The sequence below is a fragment of the Coregonus clupeaformis genome, chromosome 35 (genome assembly GCF_020615455.1).
Source record: "Coregonus clupeaformis isolate EN_2021a chromosome 35, ASM2061545v1, whole genome shotgun sequence".
Classification (NCBI taxonomy): Eukaryota; Metazoa; Chordata; class Actinopteri; order Salmoniformes; family Salmonidae; genus Coregonus; species Coregonus clupeaformis.
Window position 1 is genome coordinate 13,362,213 of NC_059226.1, and position 22,463 is coordinate 13,384,675.

Here is a 22,463-nt window from a genome sequence, read left to right on the forward strand (position 1 = left end):
CAGCCTGATGGTCTGGGGGTAGAAGTTATTGGCCAGTCTCACAGTTTTTGCCATGATGCTCCTATACTGCCCACGTCTGAGTGATGGATCAGGCCGTGGCTCGGGTGTCTGAGGTCCTTGATTATCTTATTTGCCTTCCTGCGACACCTGGTGTTGTAGGTGTCCTGGAGGGCAGGCAATGTGCACCCAATGGTGCATTCGGCAGAGCGTACCACACTCTGTACAGCCTTGCGGTCAGCAGCGGTGGAGTTGCCGTACCAGGCTGTGATGCAGCCCGACAATATGCTCTAGATGGTGCTCCTGTAGAACAGGGCCCTCTGGGACAGGCCGAACTTCTTCAGCCTCTTGAGGTTGAAGAGTCGCTGTCGCGCCTTCTTAACCATGGTGTCTGTTTGGTTTGACCATTTCAGCTCCTCTGAGATTTGTACGTCGAGGAACTTGACATTCTTTATCATCTCCAGGCGGCCTCATCGATGAGGATGGAGGTGTGCCCAGCCTGGTTCCTTCTGAAGACCACAATCAGCTCCTTTGTTTTGGTGACGTTGAGGGAGAGGTTGTTTGCCTGGCACCACGCCGTCAGAGCGCCTACCTCCTCTCTGTAGGCCACCTTGTTGCTGGTAGTATTCAGGCCTACTACTGTCGTGTCATCAGCGAACTTAATGATGGAGTTGGAACTGTGTGAGGCTATGCAGTCGTGGGTATACAGGGAGGACTGGAGGGGACTGAGGACGCACCCTTGTGGGGTCCCCGTGTTAAGGATCAGTGTGGTGGAGGTAATGTTGCCTACCTTCACCACCTGGGGACAGCCCGTCAGGAAGTCCAGGACCCAGTTGCATTGGGAGGAGTTCAGTCCCAGGGCCGTGAGCTTTGTGGTGAGCTTAGAGGGCACTATGGTGATACCCCATTTCATGGGTGTACAATCCATAGGTTAGGCTGCACATTTTACATTTACATTTTAGTCATTTAGCAGACGCTCTTATCCAGAGCGACTTACAGTTAGTGCATACATTATTTTAATTTTTTTCATACCCCTGTGCACAGTGCAATATGAATTTTCAATATACAGGCTGATTGGTGAGCCTAATGTTGCTCATTTCAGTGGTTTCAGAGTCCCGCAATATGAGCTAAGACTCTCATAAATTATTTGTGTAAACATTTTTGGGTCAAATGAACTAATAATTGTATTTTGTTTCATTTATATAACAACACTCCAACCTTGTTTAGCATTATCTAGTTCAATTGTGGCATGATTTCACAATTTGTATCTGTTTGCGTCAGTTTCAATGATGGACTTTTACTTTGAAGGCGAACCGCTGATTCCACTATTGTTGCTCACGCTAATGTTGTTCACAACACACTGGAGAAGACGAGGCTTGGCGAAAAAGAAGCGCCAGAGTCTGCGCAAAACGAACGCGTCTAGTGGTCGCGCTGCTTGTGCTGTCACGAGCCTTGTCCAAGGCTACTGAGTAGCGAATTGACATAAATTATTGATGACATCGAATTGTCTTCGTTTAGCCATCGGACATACATTATTAGATAAGATACATTGTGGAAATACGATTGTATGCTAACAACTGGTGATGTTTCCAAACATTTGAAATAGCTAGCTAGCCAGCTAGCTGTTTAGCTAGCTTGCCGTGCGTGACTCACTGACAGAGTCAGATATCAGACCGAGTGGCTATTTTTTTGGCATTCTGCTTTTTCTCTGATATCTGGATATATAATATATTTATCGGGTAGATATAGTTAGTTACAACTGCGTGTACTTTCACCGTCATTTGGTCGTGGGCGAAGGGAAGGTTTGAATGAATTTGCTAGCCAGCGGAAACGTCGGCTAGTTAACGTGGATACACTTTAGGAACCATACCGCTAGCTTGCTGAATTGATCCACGGCACGGCCATCCAAACTAGCTAATGTGCTAGCAAGCTATTATAAACGTACTATTTTTGGTAAAACGCCAAGGAACAGAAACTGTTAAAGGTTCGCTAATTAGCTAGGAAACAAGCTAACACAACCTGTACTGTAACACCTAAACGCCAGCTGACGTTTGATAACTGACCGTCGACGATTCATTTTTTACGGGAAAGGCCGGAGTGAGGAAAGAAACCAGCAAAAATGCCGGCTGTGTCGAAGGGAGATGGGATGCGGGGATTAGCGGTGTTCATTTCGGACATACGGAATTGTGAGTGTCTTTTTCCATCATTGATTAGCTTTTCAACGTGCCATGTTATTATAAACATTTGCATGGTGGACGACATTTGAGCAACAGACATTTGTTTGCAAGTGTGCCCTGAAATGTAGTGGTGTAAAGTGAAACAGATAGCTAACTAGCTAGATGTCAGATGGTAAGGAGAGAGTAGGGGGGTTATAGCTATGGAGAGGTAATCGCGGGCACAGTTGCTGTTGCACCGCATCCCTTTTCCATTTGCGCAGCCTACTGTGCTTGTGATGATACCCGGTCGACCGTGATGATGTGTTGTGTGACAGACTCGTAGCATACTACTAGGCCGCAACCCATCAGATGTTGTCACTGCTGTTCACGTCACCTGCACCAGAACAGAAGCAGGGAAGCTGACGGTTGATATCGCGACGGGCCACCAGGGTCAATTTTGCTCTGTTTTTTTGTGATAATACATTTATCAGGTAGTCGCCTAGGGCGAAATTAAGCAGGGCTGGATAGACAGTTACGTTGTATCGCTGTTCAGATATACAGTAGCTAAACCAGCCAGTTGAAGGACTGGGTCGATTGGAATTGGTCACCACTAGCAGCATAGTAGTCGATCATGTGTTTGCCTACCTAGTTTAGTGACATTTAATGTATTGTTAATAGTTGGAATAATATACAAATGTTGCTAATCCAGTTTTTCTATTTATAGTCCTGGCCTATAGTGCATTGTCTGTCGTAAGGCACACATACACACACACGATCCATACATTATACAGATATCGTTGTTAGTCTATAAGAGTATCCAAATGCATGACACTGCCATTTTTCATAACCACTGTCATGACAGAGCAGAAGACTCTTTCTCACTCACTCAAAATACACAAACACAGCACACACACACCTTGTGCACATAAACCCTTACGAAAAAAGATTGCAGTCAGAGTGCAGTACACTGCAGTATAACTGTAGTTAGTGCAGTATAACTGCAGTTATTCTGCAATTACAGCGTTAAAAATACCACAGTCAAGTGCAGTTACTGAACTTTTACTGCAGTTTGAAAACTGCAATCTTTTTTTTGTAAGGGAAAATGCATGTGTTTAGAATACTAGTGTCTCGCTTTCAGCCTCCAACTGTTTCATGTAAAGCTGGCCATTACAAAAAAAGTGCAGGAACAGCAGTCGACTGTGGTATTGTGGACGCAGAATAATTGCAGTGTACAGCAGTTATACTGCACTCTCACTGCAGTTACACTGCAAAATTATTGCAGTAATAAAAATGGTTATTTTGAATGCAGTATTTGCAGCATACTGCACTCTAACTGCAGTTATACTGTATTGTACTTCAGTTATACTGTGCTCTGACTGCAATCTTTTTTCGTAAGGGGGCACCGCATGGCATTTAGGGTACCATGCCCCTCCTCTTTCAAACATTTATCTATTCTTCATAAATACATAGCCTAATTCTCCCTCATTCACCCTATCTAAGCACTTTACACAGGCTAGGCCCTACCTCTTTCAAGTTTCCCCATTATGCTACTCTTTCACCCCTTCTCTCTTTCCCCCACATGGCCCTATTCCCACTACGAAAATATTTCTACTTTTCAATTCACATTCCTTCCTTGCCTTACCTTTTGTTGTGGCTGGCAACGTGACATTCTTGGTCCGCAGCTCAAATTGACCGTAAATATCACAGTAAGCCAGTAAAGCACTAACTATTCAACAATGACAAACTTTTCTTTTACATTTTAGTCATTTAGCAGACACTCTTATCCAGAGCGTTAAGTGCCTTGCTCAAGGGCACATCGACAGATTTTTCACCTAGTCGGCTCGGGGATTAGAACCATTGACCTTTCGGTTACGGGCACAACGCTCTTAACCACTAAGCTACCTGCCGCCCCATATTACACTATTGAATAATGCAACCAAACCATATTACACTCTTGAATAATGCAACAATTCACAAGCATGTGCAGACAATTAAAATGTTTATTTTATCACCTGTAGTCTACTCACTACATTTTAGCTTCAAGACAAAAGCACAGTTGCTAACAGCATGTCTTCATCAAGTAAAGTTAGCCTTTAAAAAATTAACAATTAACCCTCTCATACGAATATAAAAGTACTGTAGGCCTACCTAACAACATTACAACAAACCTGGCATAATTTTTTATCAATAGCATGCAAATCATTACATGTGGTAAAAGCAAATTGTAACTGAAAACAGGGGTATAATTGAATTCATTGTGGAGTTGCGATGAGCTGTTTTATATGGATGCCCATACCCGCCATTCCCCAAAAATAAATTCTTAATGATTTGTGAAGATGCAAAATTAGTCTGTGCTTCAGTCTGATAAACTGTAGCCTACTGATGACAACCACAGCTACATGTAGCCTAGAGAAGCCTATGCGCTCTGATCCCATCTGGGCCTGGCCAGGGGAAATGTAACATGTTTTTATAGTCAAAGCTATGTATTTATAGCCTAAAATAGGCCCATTTTATTTGTGTTCTTAGACAATGTGATTGTGATCAAATTTGGTTTATATTCAAACTTCGGGTGGCTAGGCTACTTGGGCCTTTTGAATAAAAAATGGACTGGAATTAATCTACACAATAGTGATGACATACTGTATGAGTATCTTTTTAATTACAGATGCAAAGGCCTACACGATGCAACCCTGCATAAAGCTAGCTCGGCCCTGTTAGTTTTATTGTCCAATCGCAGTTGTTGTCTGTGTAAAGGGTTTTCATGTTTTCATCCTCCTAGGGCCAGAAGTTTGTCTAGTTTTTATTTTTCTATAAACCATATGACCTAATTAGAACAAATCTGGTGCCATCATAGCTCATACAAAACCACTTTTTACAGCTGATTTATTACTATGACATACGCTACAACTAGTGTCCGGAGTTGGTTAGGTTAGCCTACTACCACATCAGTAAAAACTGGGCCCCAGGAAAACAAATTCCCCCCAGCACTCTGGGACTAGTGGTACCACCTCTGAAATCATCACACAATGTTACAAATGAAAAAAACACATCCTATTTGTATGATTTTGGTGGTGGGGATTGGCTTCCATAGTTTTATGTGGCTCAATGCAGCTGTCGGCTGCTGCAACAATTTCAAAATGTAACAGGCTGTTACTGCAATTTCAGGTAAAACTCAATAAAACATGTCTCATATTAGGAAAATGTCTATACATTTCAGCTGTTTCAAAAATATTGCTCTGCTATGACCATTTATACTGTTTACCCTGCTTCAAGGGGGCAACTGTCGGGTCGAGTGTTGTGCGCTACCTCTGGAGGTAGCGGTTGAGACGTAGCAAGAATGCAAGTTTACATTTGAGTAATATGTGTAGCCGATGGTATTTTCACAAACATTGTAGTCAGATTGAAGAGGCTCCAAGAGCCCCCCCCCACACACTCCTCACTCTTGAAAACCGTCTCCTCTTGACCACACCCTTCACACAACTTTTCTCTTGTTATAACCATTCCTTAAATGTATGTCTCAAATTATGAAAAGTGTGATTTCCTCATAACCTCATGGGTCATGCATCGAACCTGCATACTTGTGTCCGCTTGCTTATGTTCTATGCAGCATATTATTATTTCCAGACATTTTGTGCAAACTGAACAGATTATCTGAAATAAGTAAGTGTAAAGCTATTCTATTGAGGGCAGGTTTCAGACTCAGATTAGACCAATCCAGACAGTAGGCTTTTTTTTTCTCCAGTTTTAGTCAAAGAATGTAGGCTAAACCTTTAGATTAACCTTGGATTATATAGGCCTACTTCTTAAACTGCAGATTCTGTGACTTGGATCTGTTAGCCAAAATGTAGCCACAGTTCAGTAGAATATTCAAATGCATCCATAAAACCATAGGGTAAATCCATTTGAATTCAATAATTTTTTGACAGCATTCCTTGTGATTTAAACAACTTTCCATACAAAACTTTCCATACACTTTCCAATTTTATTCCCATTTTAGTACATTTATCAGCCAAAACATGACACTCACCCTGTATTCAAGAGCATGTTGTCTCAACCGATGGCGGTCACAACACAATAATCTTAGATTATAGGGCTGCACGATTAATCAAATTCAGATTGTAATTGCGATATTGACGTGCAATAACCATATCGCAAGAGTCTGCGATTTTCTCTTTTATTTGTCACGCAGTTAATACAACAAAAACTAGACTACAGTACCTCCTCCAATGAGATCCGCTAGACTCCGTTCATTCACACTCTACATGCACAGAGGATGCTGACCAATCACAAGCGGACTCTCTGCATGGCATGCACATGCTGGCCAATCACAAGCGTCCCCACTTAAAGCACATGCTGGTGAGGAGAGAAAGGGCTTTACCAAAGACAGTACAGTATGAGTTTTAGAAACTGTGGCTTTACATCAGTATGTGTCGGAAACATGAGTGCTGCTAGTGCTAACAAGAATGTCGATTTGGTGCCAAAAAAGGGTGCATCTTCAGTGGTATGGCAGTATTTCGGCTACAGCAAAAAGTGCCTCAGAGTTGTGGTGACAACAAGACGCGACAACAAGAGGCAACACAACAAAAAAACTCGCCCGACAGCAGCAAAGCCCTTCAGCCACAACCAGCCACCTACGTTAAAGGGCAATTCCGCCACTTTTCAACCTCGTATTCATCACCTCCAGCACCAAACAAGTGTCTACATACTGTATGTGAATACGTTTCTATGATGTGGGGTTAAAAATATAAGTAGAAAGGCCCTAAAAAAATGCTTCTGAGACATCACAGGGTAGGATTTTCAAAACTTGCAATGAGTTTCTAGACCAAGGGGGTATTTTCCTGCTCCCCAAGTCACCGCGTCTCATAATTTTTGAAAATCACTGTTTTTAAAATGTTGTAATGTTATTTTTATGTTTGATTTTTTTATCCTTTATTTATTTTAGTCATTTTTTTTTATTACCCCCTTTTTCTCCTTAATTTTGTAGTATCCAATTGGTAGTAGTTACAGTCTTGTCCCATCGCTGCAACTCCCGTACAGACTCTGGAGAGGCAAAGGTCGAGAGCCTCTCCCGAGTCCTCCGAAACACAACCCAGCCGAGCCGCGCTGCTTCTTGACATAATGCCCGCTTAACCCAGAAGCACCAATGTGTCGGAGGAAACACCGTACACCTGGTGACTGTCAGCGTGCACTGCGCCCGGCCCGCCACAGGAGTCGCTAGTGCGCGATGGGACAAGAATACCCTTGAAGGCCAAACCCTCACCTAACCTGGACGACGCTAGGCCAATTGTGCGCCGCCCCATGGGTCTCCCGGTCGCGGCCGGCTGCGACAGAGCCTGGACTCGAACCAGGATCCTAGACCACTGCGCCACTCGGGAGTACCTGTTTTAACTTTTGATGATGTCATCGGGTAGAACTTTTAAACTTTATATACAGGTAAAAGTCAGTAAATTAGAATATTTTGAAAAACTTGATTTATTTCAGTAATTGCATTCAAAAGGTGTAACTTGTACATTATATTTATTCATTGCACACAGACTGATGCATTCAAATGTTTATTTCATTTAATTTTGATGATTTGAAGTGGCAACAAATGAAAATCCAAAATTCCGTGTGTCACAAAATTAGAATATTACTTAAGGCTAATACAAAAAAGGGATTTTTTAGAAATGTTGGCCAACTGAAAAGTATGAAAATGAAAAATATGAGCATGTACAATACTCAATACTTGTTGGAGCTCCTTTTGCCTCAATTACTGCATTAATGCGGCGTGGCATGGAGTCGATGAGTTTCTGGCACTGCTCAGGTGTTATGAGAGCCCAGGTTGCTCTGATAGTGGCCTTCAACTCTTCTGCGTTGTTGGGTCTGGCATTCTGCATCTTCCTTTTCACAATACCCCACAGATTTTCTATGGGGCTAAGGTCAGGGGAGTTGGCTGGCCAATTTAGAACAGAAATACCATGGTCCGTAAACCAGGCACGGGTAGATTTTGCGCTGTGTGCAGGCGCCAAGTCCTGTTGGAACCTGAAATCTCCATCTCCATAGAGCAGGTCAGCAGCAGGAAGCATGAAGTGCTCTAAAACTTGCTGGTAGACGGCTGCGTTGACCCTGGATCTCAGGAAACAGAGTGGACCGACACCAGCAGATGACATGGCACCCCAAACCATCACTGATGGTGGAAACTTTACACTAGACTTCAGGCAACGTGGATCCTGTGCCTCTCCTGTCTTCCTCCAGACTCTGGGACCTCGATTTCCAAAGGAAATGCAAAATTTGCTTTCGTCAGAAAACATGACTTTAGACCACTCAGCAGCAGTCCAGCTCTTTTTTTCCTTAGCCCAGGTGAGACGCTTTTCGCGCTGTTTCTTGGTCAACAGTGGCTTGACACGAGGTATGCGGCAGTTGAAACCCATGTCTTTCAAGCGTCTCTTGGTGGTGGATCTTGAAGCCCTGACTCCAGCAGCTGTCCACTCCTTGTGAATCTCCCCCACATTTTTGAATGGGTTTTTTTTCACAATCTTGACTAGGGCGCGGTGATCCCTATCGCTTGTACACTTTTTTCTGACCACAGTTTTTCCTTCCCTTTGCCTCTCTATTAATGTGTTTGGACACAGAGCTCTGAGAACAGCCAGCCTCTTCTGCAATAACCTTTGTGTCTTTCCCTCCTTGTGCAATGTGTCGATGGTCGCCTTTTGGACAGCTGTCAAATCTGAAGTCTTCCCCATGTTTGTGTAGGCTTCAGAACTGGACTGAGAGACCATTTAAAGCCCTTTGCAGGTGTTTTGAGTTAATCAGCTGATTAGTTTGTGGCACCAGGTGTCTTCAAAATGTAACCCTTACACAATATTCTAATTTTGTGACACACGGAATTTTGGATTTTCATTTGTTGCCACTTCAAATCATCAAAATTAAATGAAATAAACATTTGAATGCATCAGTCTGTGTGCAATGAATAAATATAATGTACAAGTTACACCTTTTGAATGCAATTACTGAAATAAATCAAGTTTTTCAAAATATTCTAATTTACTGACTTTTACCTGTATACATATTTTTCTACAAAACTTAGAAATGCACCATTTTCACATATGTTGGCACTGGTATTGTGCTGGAGATAATGAAAATGAGGTTGAAAAGTGGTTGAGTTGCCCTTTTCTTGAACAGGCATTGATTGCTCGTGCGTTTTCAAGTGTAACTACAAAAAACATCCTGCAGACACATGGAAATCACAGAGGCTATCACATGGTTCCTATTTACACAGTCGGCAAAGACTGCTTCAAGAAGATGATAAACAAGCTGGCCAGGAGATACAAGATTCCATCTCGCACATATTTCTCCCAAGTCGCCATCCCAACGCTATAACAAAATTAAGGGAGAAGGTGAATCATGTTGCGTTGGATGACTGGACCAGACTCCAATGTTTTGAACACAGGCTGCACCTTGCAATCGATAGGCTACGTGTCACATGATTTTAAGTTACTTTGACTTATAATTTCAATTATAATAATGATTGAGCCTACTTATAATTGCACAATCATAAGCTTCCCATTCCATCTTCAGCCAATGGCTGCCTGAATAAATAATTAACTTAGGTTATTTAAGAACTCATAATGGTAAAATAGGAAGTTGTGTAATTCATTAATTCATTAATAAGTGCTGTGCTTATAGCGCACTATATTTTGATGATCATGTTAAAAATGTATGTTTGTTAGTATGTAGGTGTAATAATCCTATCTATTGTCATATGTAGCCTATAAAAATGTTGGAAAATATTTATTTAATTTGGTTTTGTATTCAGTTAGCACAGTATGTATTCATTCATATGATCTCATTTTAGAAGTGATGTCTACCCTGACAGTTGTTTTAACCATGTCTGATGGAATTCACATTTCGTTATCACAATTAGATATTTTGTCCAAATCGTGCAGCCCTATTAGATTATGTAAAATAGGGTATAAAATACAACATATGCAAATGCATTTTTAGATCATTTACGTTAAAGGTTAAACACAGAAATTATAAAATAGTTGTAAGCTTTTAAATTATATCAGTCTCAACCCTTTATCTTTTTCCAATGATGAAGACATGGATGTCTCATCGTATGGTGTGGAATGCAAAATGGGTCAGCTTTGAGCACCTTTATCTCTTGAATGTTTTGGCATTCCGGTCCAAAAAGTCACTTTCTTAGCACTTCTACAATGGGCAAATATATATGGAAGGTTTTGTTCAAATCAAAAGGGGGGATGCCAAAAAGTGAATGAATTCAAATGGATTTACTCCATTATTATCTAGAGAGTAGGCTAGCCTGATCTAGACCTTTTTGAAAATACCACAATATAGATTGTATATTGAGTAGTCTAGATGTTACCACGCAGGACCATATTTATATTGCAGATGATGAACTTTCCTAACATATGTAATGTCTTGATTGTATGTAAAAGCTATGCAAATTAATGTATTCAGGGCTCGACATACAGGGCTGCCTGCTGGCCCGGGGATGTTTTGGAAACCCACCGGGCCAGTCGATCATCTCCGTCAGTGACCCGCTTGGGCCAGTGAAAAAAATATTGTAATAATGCTATTTTTAATCTAGGCTATATAATTGATTGTATTATATATGTTGATTTATTTATCACACGCACAGTACCTTCGGAAAGTATTCAGACCCATTTACCTTTTCCACATTTTGTTAAATTACAGCCTTATTCTAAAATAGATTAAATAAATAAAAATCCTTAGCAATCTACACACAATACCCCAAAATGACAAAGTGAAAACAGGTTTTTAGAAATTTGTGCAAATTTATTAAAAGTTAAAAACACAAATACCTTATTTACATAAGTATTCAGACCCTTTGCTATGAGACTCGAAATTGAGCTCTGGTGCATCCTGTTTCCATTGATCATCCTTGAGATGTTTCTACAACTTGATTGGAGTCCACCTGTGGTAAATTCAATTGATTGGACATGATTTGGAAAGGCACACACCTGTCTATATAAGGTCCCACAGTTGACAGTGCATGTCAGAGCAAAAAAAAACAAGCAACGAGGTCGAAGAATTTGTCTGTAGAGCTCCGAGACAGGATTGTGTCGAGGCACAGATCTGGGGAAGGGTACCAAAACATTTCTGCAGCATTGAAGGTCCACAAGAACACAGTGGCCTCCATCATTCTTAAATGGAAGAAGTTTGGAACCACCAAGACTCTTCCTAGAACTGGCCGCCCGGCCAAACTGAGCAATCGGGGGAGAAGGGCCTTGGTCAGGGAGGTGACCAAGAATCCGATAGTCACTCTGAAAGAGCTCCAGAGTTCCTCTGTGGAGATGGGAGAACCTTCCAGAAGGACAGCCTTTATGGTAGAGTGGACAGATGGAAGCCACTCCTCAGTAAAAGGCACATGGCAGCCTGCTTGGAGTTTGCCAAAAGGCACCTAAAGGACCCTCAAACCATGAGAAACAAGATTCTCTGGTCTGATGAAACCAAGATTGAACTCTTTGGCCTGAATGCCAAGCGTCACGTCTGGAGGAAACCTGGCACCATCCCTACGGTGAAGCATGGTGGTGGCAGCATTATGCTGTGGGGATGTTTTTCAGCGGCAGGGACTGTGAGACTAGTCAGGATCGAGGCAAAGATGAACGGAGCAAAGTACAGAGAGATCCTTGATGAAAACCTGCTCCAGAGCGCTCAGGACTTCAGACTGGGGCGAAGGTTCACCTTCCAACAGGACAACGACCCTAAGCACACAGCCAAAACAACGCAGGAGTGGCTTGGGGAAAAGTCTCTGAATGTTCTTGAGTGGCCCAGCCAGAGCCCGGAATTGAACCCGATCAAACATCTCTGGAGAGACCTGAAAATAGCTGTGCAGCGACGCTCCCCATCCAACCTGACAGAGCTTGAGAGGATCTGCAGAGAAGAATGGGAGAAACTCCCCAAATACAGGTGTGCCAAGCTTACAGCGTCATACCCAAGAAGACTCGAGGCTGTAATCACTTCCAAAGGTGCTTCGGCAAAGTACTGAGTAAAGGGTCTGAATACTTATGTAAATGTGATATTTCAGTTCTTTATTTTTAACAAAGTAGCACACATTTCTAAAAACCAGTTTTTGCTTTGTCATTATTGGGTATTGTGTTTAGATTGATGAGGAATAAAAAAAAGTAATACAAAAAATTAGAATAAGGCTGTAACGTAACAAAATGTGGAAAAAGTCAAGGGGTCTGAATACTTTCCAAAGGCACGTGTAACTTTTTGTCATTTTTTTTAATGAGCTGCATTAAATATAATTCCTTACAACAGGGCTGCCCAACACTCTTCCTGGAGATCTACCGTCCTGTGGGTTTTCAGTCCAACCCTAATTTAACACACCTGATTCTACTTATTAGCTGCTCAACAAGACCTTAACTAGCTGAATCAGATATGCTAAATTAGGGTTGGACTGAAAACCTACAGGACAGTAAATCTCCAGGAAGAGGGTTGGGCAGCCCTGCTTTACAACTTTGGTTGGTATGGCAATAAAGTATTAAAACTTGAATCCAAACTAAAATGGCTGCCCCACTTCCTCCCCAGGTAAGAGCAAGGAGGCGGAGATCAAGCGGATCAATAAGGAGCTGGCCAACATCCGCTCCAAGTTCAAGGGGGACAAGGCCCTGGATGGCTATAGTAAGAAGAAGTATGTCTGCAAGCTGCTGTTCATCTTCCTGCTGGGACATGACATCGACTTTGGACACATGGAGGCTGTCAACCTGCTCAGCTCCAACAAGTACACAGAGAAACAGATCGTAAGTGAAATGTGCGCGTGTTTGCGTGTGTGAGAGCACCCAACTTGTATGAATGGGTGTGTGCTGTGTCCTTGCGGCTATGTTTGTCTGTCTGTGTGGGTTGTCTGTATATTTTCAGTTTGTGGCAATCCATTTCTCATTGTCTATGTCTGTCTGGATCTTGATATCCCAGTCTCTGTTTTGTCAGTTGGTTGTACTTGTTGCCTGTATTTTTTGTATTTTTTGGGTATTTATTAGGGATCCCAATTAGCTGTTTCCAAGGCAGCAGCTACTCTTCCTGGGGTACAAACATATTAAAGCACTTACATTACATATAAAACAGTACATCATATAACATTACACCACTACATATCTACAATACAAAATGTTTAATACCACCATACAACAATATCACAATGTGTGCGTATGCATGTGTTTGTACCTTTGTGTGTGTATCTTCACAGTCCCCGTTGTTCCATAAGGTGTATTTTTATCTGTTTTTTAAATCTGATTCTAATGCTTGCATGAGTTACCTGATGTGGAATAGAGTTCCATGTAGTCATGGCTCTATGTAGTACTGTGCACCTCCCATGGTCTGTTCTGGACTTGGGGACTGTGAAGAGACCTCTGGTGGCATGTCTTGTGGTGTATGCATGGGTGTCCGAGCTGTGTGCTAGTATTTTAAACAGACAGCTCGGTACATTCAGCTTGTCAACACCTCTTACAAAAACAATGAGTGATGAATTCAATCTCTCTTCCACTTTGAGCCATGAGAGATTGACATGCATGTCATTAATGTTAGCTCTCCGTGTACTTTTAAGGGACAGCCGTGCTGCCCTGTTCTGAGCCAACTGCAATATTCCCAAGTCCCTCTTTGTGGCACCTGACCACACTACTGAACTGTAGTCTAGGTGCGACAAAACTAGGGCCTGTAGGACCTGCCTTGTTCATAGTGTTGTTAAGAAGGCAGAGCAGCGCTTTATTATGGACAGACTTCTCCCCATTTTAGCGACTGTTGTATCAATATGTTTTGACCATGAGTTTACAATCCAGGGTTACTCCAAGCAGTTTAGTCACCTCAACTTGCTCAATTTCCACATTATTCATTACGAGATGTAGTTGAGGTTTAGGGTTTAGTGAATGATTTGTCCCAAATACAATGCTTTTAGTTTTGGAAATATTTAGGACTAACTTATTCCTTGCTACCCATTCCGAAACTATCTGCAACTCTTTGTTAAGTGTTGCAGTTATTTCAGTTGCTGTAGTAGTTGACATGTATAGTGTTGAGTCATCCGCATACATAGACACACTAGCTTTACTCAAAGCCAGTGGCATGTTGTTAGTAAAGATGGAAAGAAAAGTAAGGGGCCTAAACAGTTACCCTGGGGAATTCCTGATTCTACCTGGATTATGTTTGAGAGGCTTCCATTAAAGAACACCCTCTGTGTTCTGTTAGACAAGTAACTCTTTATCCACATTATAGCAGGGGGTGTAAAGCCATAACACATACGTTTATCCAGCAGCAGGCTAAGATCGATAATGTCAAAAGCTGCACTAAAGTCTAACAAGACAACCCCCACAATCATTTTATCATCAATTTATCTGTCAATCATCAGTCATTTGTGTAAGTTCTGTGCCTGTTGAGTGTCCTTCCCTAAAAGTGTGCTGAAAGTCTGTTATCAGTTTGTTTACTGTGAAATACAGTGGGGAGAACAAGTATTTGATACACTGCCGATTTTACAGGTTTTCCTACTTACAAAGCATGTAGAGGTCTGTAATTGTTATCATAGGTACACTTCAACTGTGAGAGATGGAATCTAAAACAAAAATCCAGAAAATCACATTGTATGATTTTTAAGTAATTAATTTGCATTTTTATTGCATGACATAAGTATTTGATCACCTACCAACCAGTAAGAATTCCGGCTCTCACAGACCTGTTAGTTTTTCTTTAAGAAGCCCTCCTATTCTCTACTCATTACGTGTATTAACTGCACCTGTTTGAACTCGTTACATGTATAAAAGACACCTGTCCACACACTGAATCAAACAGACTCCAACCTCTCCACAATGGCCAAGACCAGAGAGCTGTGTAAGGACATCAAGGATAAAATTGTAGACCTGCACAAGGCTGGGATGGGCTACAGGACAATAGGCAAGCAGCTTGGTGAGAAGGCAACAACTGTTGGCGCAATTATTAGAAAATGGAAGAAGTTCAAGATGATGGTCAATCACCCTCGGTCTGGGGCTCCATGCAAGATCTCACCTTGTGGGGCATCAATGATCATGAGGAAGGTGAGGGATCAGCCCAGAACTACACGGCAGGACCCGGTCAATGACCTGAAGAGAGCTGGGACCACAGTCTCAGTAGCTCAGCTGGTAGAGCACGGCGCTTGTAACGCCAAGGTAGTGGGTTCGATCCCCGGGACCACCCATACACAAAAATGTATGCACGCACGACTGTAAGTCGCTTTGGATAAAAGCGTCTGCTAAATGGCATATTATTATTATTATTATTATTATTAAAACAATTAGTAACACACTACGCCGTCATGGATTAAAATCCTGCAGCGCACGCAAGGTCCCCGTGCTCAAGCCAGCGCATGTCCAGGCCCGTCTGAAGTTTGCCAATGACCATCTGGATGATCCAGAGGAGGAATGGGAGAAGGTCATGTGGTCTGATGAGACAAAAATAGAGATTTTTGGTCTAAACTCCACTCGCCGTGTTTGGAGGAAGAAGAAGGATGAGTACAATCCCAAGAACACCATCCCAACCGTGAAGCATGGAGGTGGAAACATCATTCTTTGGGGATGCTTTTCTGCAAAGGGGACAGGACGACTGCACCGTATTGAGGGGAGGATGGATGGGGCCATGTATCGCGAGATCTTGGCCAACAACCTCCTTCCCTCAGTAAGAGCATTGAAGATGGGTCATGGCTGGGTCTTCCAGCATGACAACGACCCGAAACACACAGCCAGGGAAACTAAGGAGTGGCTCAGTAAGAAGCATCTCAAGGTCCTGGAGTGGCCTAGCCAGTCTCCAGACTTGAAATAAAAGAAAATCTTTGGATGGAGCTGGAAGTCCATATTGCCCAGCGACAGCCCCGAAACCTGAAGGATCTGGAGAAGGTCTGTATGGAGGAGTGGGCCAAAATCCCTGCTGCTGTGTGTGCAAACCTGGTCAAGACCTACAGGAAACGTATGATCTCTGTAATTGCAAACAAAGGTTTCTGTACCAAATATTAAGTTCTGCTTTTCTGATGTATCAAATACTTATGTCATGCAATAAAATGCAAATTAATTACTTAAAAATCATACAATGTGATTTTCTGGATTTTTGTTTTAGATTCCGTCTCTCACAGTTGAAGTGTACCTATGATACAAATTACAGACCTCTACATGCTTTGTAAGTAGGAAAACCTGCAAAATCGGCAGTGTATCAAATACTTGTTCTCCCCACTGTAGCATTGTATCTGGTCAAACACCATTTTTCCCAGAAGTTTACCAAGGGTTGGTAACAGGCTGATTGGTCGTCTATTTGAGCCAGCAAAGGGGGCTTTACTATTCTTGGGTAGCGGAATGACTTTAGCTTCCCTCCAGGCCTGAGGGCACACACTTTCTAGTAGGCTTAAATTGAAGATGTGGCAAATAGGAGTGGCAATATCGTCCGCTATTATCCTCAGTAATTTTCCATGCAGATTGTCAGACCTCGGTGGCTTGTCATTGTTGATAGACAACAATAATTTTATCACATCTTCCAAACGGTCTTTACGGAATTCAATTTGGTCAGATATACTTGGATGTGTAGCGTCAGCATTTGTTGCTGGCATGTCATACCTACATTTGCTTATCTTGCCAATGAAGAAGTCATTAAAGTAGTTGGCAATATCAGTGGGTTTTGTGATGAATGAGCCATCTGATTCAATGAATGATGGAGCCGAGTTTGCTTTTTTTCCCAAAAGGTCATTTAAGGTGCTCCAAAGCTTTTTACTATCATTCTTTATATCATTTATTTTTGTTTCATAGTGTAGTTTATTTTGATTTAGTTTAGTCACATGATTTCTTAATTTGCTGTACGTTTGCCAATCAGTTGGGCTGCCAGACAATTTCCTCATCAATCCCAGGGGATTTAACAGTCTTTACAGTCATTTTCGTAATGGGTGCATGCTTATTAGTAACTGGAATAAGCAATTTCATAAATGTGTCAAGTGCAGCGTCTGGTTGCTCCTCATTACACACCACAGACCAGCAAATATTCTTTACATCATCAACATATGAATCACAACAAAACGTATTGTATGACCTCTGATACACTGTATTAGGCCCAGCCTTTGGAACTTTGGTTTTCCTAGATATGGCTACTGTATTGTGATCACTACATCTGATGGATTTGGATACTGCTTTAAAGCAAATTTCTGCAGCATTAGTAAAGATGTGATCAATACATGTTGATGATTTAATTCCTGTGCTGTTTGTAAATACCCTCTGCCACTGTATTTCTTTTTCTCTTAAACTGTTCTTTCAATACACTGGTATATTTACTTAACCCATTCTGGGGTCCTAGTCTTGTCTGTCTATATTTGCAGTACAACAGATCATTGAACTTAGTGTCATTCATTCAAATGTCAAGCTCTGCTTTGGTGTTCAGATATTCTGACCGGAACATTCAATTGCCAGAGCAAAGACTTTAAAACTTTTATAAGTAGTCTTATATATGTCACGGTATGTGTGACTGTATGACTATTGGGTTATACGATGTGTATATACAAATATTTAGGTCGAAGGTTGACCTGACAGGGCGTGTTTCAGTACAAATTCTTTCACAATGGTCGTTTTATTGCTTCTTTAATCAGCACAACAGTTTTCAGCTGTGCTAACATAATTGCAAAAGGGTTTTCTAATGATCAGTTAGCCTTTTAAAAATGATAAACTTGGATTAGCAAACACAACGTAGCATTGGAACACAGGACTGATGGTTGCTGATAATGGGCCTCTGTACGCCTATGTAGATATTCCATTAAAAATCAGCCATTCCAGCTACAATAGCCATTTACAACATTAACAATGTCTACACTGTATTTCTGATCAATTTGATGTTATTTTAATTGACCAAAAAATTGCTTTTCTTTTGAAAACAAGGACATTTCTAAGTGACCCCAAACTTTTGAATGGTAGTGTTTATCACCAGTAGTAGCCTACATTTACTGTTAATTCCTATGATTTCTAATCTACAATGCTTGTTTGGTTACAGTCATTTCTGTTAATGCATTCAATGTATTATTATTCCAGTCTTTTACCGTTCTCATTGTCAGAGTGGACACGTTGTTTGCAGAGCACCCAACCTATGCTACACTTGTGAGAAACAACTTCTGGTTCATTTCATTCCATTTACGAGTTTTGTCAATTTAATCATAATCTTTTGTTTGGAGCGCTACTGTCAATGTTAAGTAAGGACGTGCATTGATGATTATGCATAGATGTAGGCCTATAGGACCTGGATATTTCCTACCTGCAGGCTGCAATGTTTTTATTTGTTGGCTTTATTTAAGCTATTTCTACATAGTTGGCAATGACAATAGAAGTTGCTTTTTAGTTTTGTATCATTTAAATTTATATTTGGATAGAATTTTGATTAACCACATGACAATGATTATGAGATACGAAGACGTTATTATAAATTAAATTAAAATGTTCCACGATATGAAACCATAACTGGCACGCAGATCGGTAGAAATTGTAAGATAAGTTGGCATTCCACATGAGAAAGGTTGCCGACTTCTCGTGTAGCCTATTACCGGCAACTTCAGGAGAGTAATGGCCGAATCTGTAAAAGCCAGCAGGAGGAGGATGGTCAGGTTAAGGTTGTTCTCTTCTTGATCTCTGGCTCCCTCTTGAGTCATTTGTGTCTTATTTGATCAAACAGTGTGCTAAAGCATCAGACAAGCTCAATTCATATGTAATTGATTTTATTAAAACACATATATGGAAAACACTATATATGTTACAAATTTAGACCAATCGATTGGTCGAAAGAACAGACAACTTTCAGTCGAGCAAGATTTTTTTTAGTCGGGGACAGCCCTAGGACGTTTACATGTTAAAACGTTTAAACAAAATGTAGATCCTGAATATTAAGAAAAATCCCTAACCGAAAAACAATGTTTTTTTCTTTCTTTAAAATCACAGTGCAGTTATCACAAAACTACCACTAACAGGTTCCGATCATCATCATTAAGGGAAAAATAAAAATAAACAAATACCTAATGCAACAATGCTGTAACGTTAGTAGGAGGGAAAAAATGATATTTTATTAACCAGAGCTGTAATGCATGAGGGAGAGCAAGAGACTCAAAGCAGAGCAGCAGCTCAAATGTGCGTGACGAGGGGAGCAGGGAGGGGGAGAGCGATAGCAACCAAGTTGACTGGTACTGGTAAACTAACTTATTGCTAGTTTTTTTAAATCAATTTTACATTTGTTATTTAGCAGACGCTCTTATCCAGAGCGACTTACAGTAGTGCAGGGGGTTCTCAAACTTTTTTGGCCCACGACTCCATTTTGATATCAGAAAATTTTCAAAGCACTTCATGACTACGGGCGGTAGTCATTTAGGCAGGTTACCTTCGCATTCTTGGGCACAGGGACTATGGTGGTCTGCTTGAAACGTGGGTATTACAGACTCGGTCAGGGAGAGGTTGAAAATGTCAGTGAAGATACTTGCCAGTTGGTCCGCGCATGCTCTGAGTAGGTCCGCGCATGCTCTGAGTACACGCCCTGGTAATCCGCCTGTCCCCGCGGCCTTGTGAATATTGATCTGTTTAAAGGTCTTGCTCACATTGGCTACGGAGAGCGTGATCACACAGTCGTCCGGAACAGCTGGTACTCAAATCAAATCAAATCAAATTTTATTGGTCACATGCGCCGAATACAACAGGTGCAGACATTACAGTGAAATGCTTACTTACAGCCCTTAACCAACAGTGCATTTATTTTAAACAAAAAAAGTAAAAATAAAACAACAACAAAAAAAGTGTTGAGAAAAAAAAGAGCAGAAGTAAAATAAAGTGACAGTAGGGAGGCTATATATACAGGGGGGTACCGTTGCAGAGTCAATGTGCGGGGGCACCGGCTAGTTGAGGTAGTTGAGGTAATATGTACATGTGGGTAGAGTTAAAGTGACTATGCATAAATACTTAACAGAGTAGCAGCAGCGTAAAAAGGATGGGGTGGGGGGGCAGTGCAAATAGTCCGGGTAGCCATGATTAGCTGTTCAGGAGTCTTATGGCTTGGGGGTAGAAGCTGTTGAGAAGTCTTTTGGACCTAGACTTGGCACTCCGGTACCGCTTGCCGTGCGGTAGCAGAGAGAACAGTCTATGACTAGGGTGGCTGGAGTCTTTGACAATTTTGAGGGCCTTCCTCTGACACCGCCTGGTATAGAGGTCCTGGATGGCAGGAAGCTTTGCCCCAGTGATGTACTGGGCCGTACGCACTACCCTCTGTAGATGCTTCAGTGTTGCTTGCCTCGAAGCGAGCATAAAAGGCATTTAGCTTGTCTGGTAGGCTCGCGTCACTGGGCAGCTCCCGGCTGGGTTTCCGTTTGTAGTCCGTAATAGTTTGCAAGCCCTGCCACATCCGCAGAGCGTCAGAGCCGGTGTAGTAGGATTCAATCTTAGTCCTGTATTGACGCTTTGCTTGTTTGATGGTTCGTCTGAGGGCATAGCGGGATTTCTTAAGCGTCCGGATTAGTTTCCCGCTCCCTGAAAGCGGCAGCTCTTTAGCTCGGTGCTGATGTTGCCTGTAATCCATGGCTTCTGGTTGGGATATGTACGTATGGTCACTGTGGGGACTACGTCGTCAATGCACTTATTGATGAAGCCCGTGACTGAGGTGGTATACTCCTCAATGCCATTGGATGAATCACAGAATCCCCGGCCACTAGGAGCGCCGCTTCTGGATGAGTATTTTCTTGTTTGCTTATGGCCTTTTACAGCTCGTTAAGTACGGTCTTAGTGCCAACATCGGTTTGTGGTGGTAAATAGACGGCTACGAATAATATAGATGAGAACTCTTGGTAGATGGTTTACAGCTTATGAGATACTCTACATCAGGCGAGCAATACCTCAAGACTTCTTTAATATTAGACATCGCGCAGCAGCAGTTATTGACAAATAGACACACACCACCGCCCCTCGTCTTACCAGACGTAGCTACTCTGTCCTGCAGATGCACAGAAAACCCAGCCAGCTCTATATTATCCATGTCGTCGTTCAGCCACGACTCAGTGAAATATAAGATATTACAGTTTTTAATGTCTCGTTGGTAGGATAGTCTCGATCGTAGATCATCAAGTTTGTTTTCCAGTGATTGCACATTGGCCAATAGGACCGATGTTAATGGTGATTTACTCACTTGCCTTCGAACCCTAACAAGGCACCCCGACCTTCTCCCTCTGTATCTTCGCCTTTTCTTCACGCGAATGACGGGGATTTTGGCCTGTTCTCCTGAAAGCAGTATATCCTTCGTCGGACTCATTAAATAAAAAATCTTCGTCCAGTTCGAGATGAGTAATCGCTTTTCTGATGTCCAGAAGCTATTTTCGGTCATAAGAGACAGTAGCAGCAACTTTATGTACAAAATAAGTGGCCAACAAAAAACAAACAAAATAGCACTGTTGGTTAGGAGCCCGTAAAAAGGCAGCCATTCCCTCCGGCGCCATTATTAACAATCTAAGTGAATAGCCTTGATAATGACGATTTGAGGTTGCAGACTCACAAAGCATATCTTATGAGGCATAATGAAGCATTGTAATGCCTTCAGATGCATCACATGTTGGGTCTATATCAATCCAGTGACGATATACGTAGGCCCCTAACACACTGTCATTCCAATGACCGTATTATGTAAGCCTGTGATGGCAATCACTACAAATAAAGTGTTATTGATCTTTCTCTCCCTCATCACAGTAGAACATACATTAAGTGGCAGCCAGTGGGAGGCTACTAGCCGACAGAGCCATGGAGAGTTCTGCCTACTTTAATAACGGACGCCATGTTTGCGCCTTTGAACATTTAAATGGATCAATTCATGACAAGTATTTCAAATTCTAATTCTCTAACTCTGTAAATATATGGCTCTGCTAGCCGTTATGGCGCTGGGATCGCCCAGCTTGACATCATTAGAAACATGAGCTAAGTCCCAATTCTCTTTCTCACATGGATTTGACAACGGTGGAAACTCCCTCCAGCCATTACTTACACCAATTCCATGCTTTTAAATCAATGACGGGGAGTGTGCAAGTGCACATTTCTGGAAAAGAGTGGAGAATCGGGACGTAGCCATAGTGACACAGAAGCGTTAGGCCGCTAACAGCATAGCAATGCACTCAGTCAGGACCATATTTAGCATTAGAGTACATTAGCCTATAGTCACAATACACTCAAACATTCTGGGTCCCGTCTTTCTATGCTGCTGCTCAACAAAATGAAACGCCTCTCCTCTCCTCGTCTCTGCTCTCCTCTCTGCAGCTTATTCTGCGGTGTAATGGCTGAGAGTGTTTTCTGTCTG

General features: G+C 41.9%; 1 protein-coding gene across 6 annotated transcripts in view; it reads left to right on the forward strand.

Moving 5' to 3' along the window:
* Window positions 1–1,385: 1,385 nt before the first annotated feature.
* ap2a1 (adaptor related protein complex 2 subunit alpha 1) overlaps window positions 1,386–22,463 on the forward strand; it is a 60,288-nt gene continuing 39,210 nt past the window's right edge. For 3 of the 6 annotated variants that reach the window (XM_045210837.1, XM_045210839.1, XM_045210842.1), the window contains exons 1-2: window positions 1,386–2,183; window positions 12,711–12,922. In XM_045210837.1, coding sequence (XP_045066772.1) covers window positions 2,117–2,183; window positions 12,711–12,922 — 279 coding nt within the window. In that variant the 5' untranslated portion in view covers window positions 1,386–2,116. The remainder of the gene's footprint in view (window positions 2,184–12,710; window positions 12,923–22,463) is intronic. The other 3 variants (XM_045210840.1, XM_045210843.1, XM_045210838.1) reach the window with 2 other exon arrangements.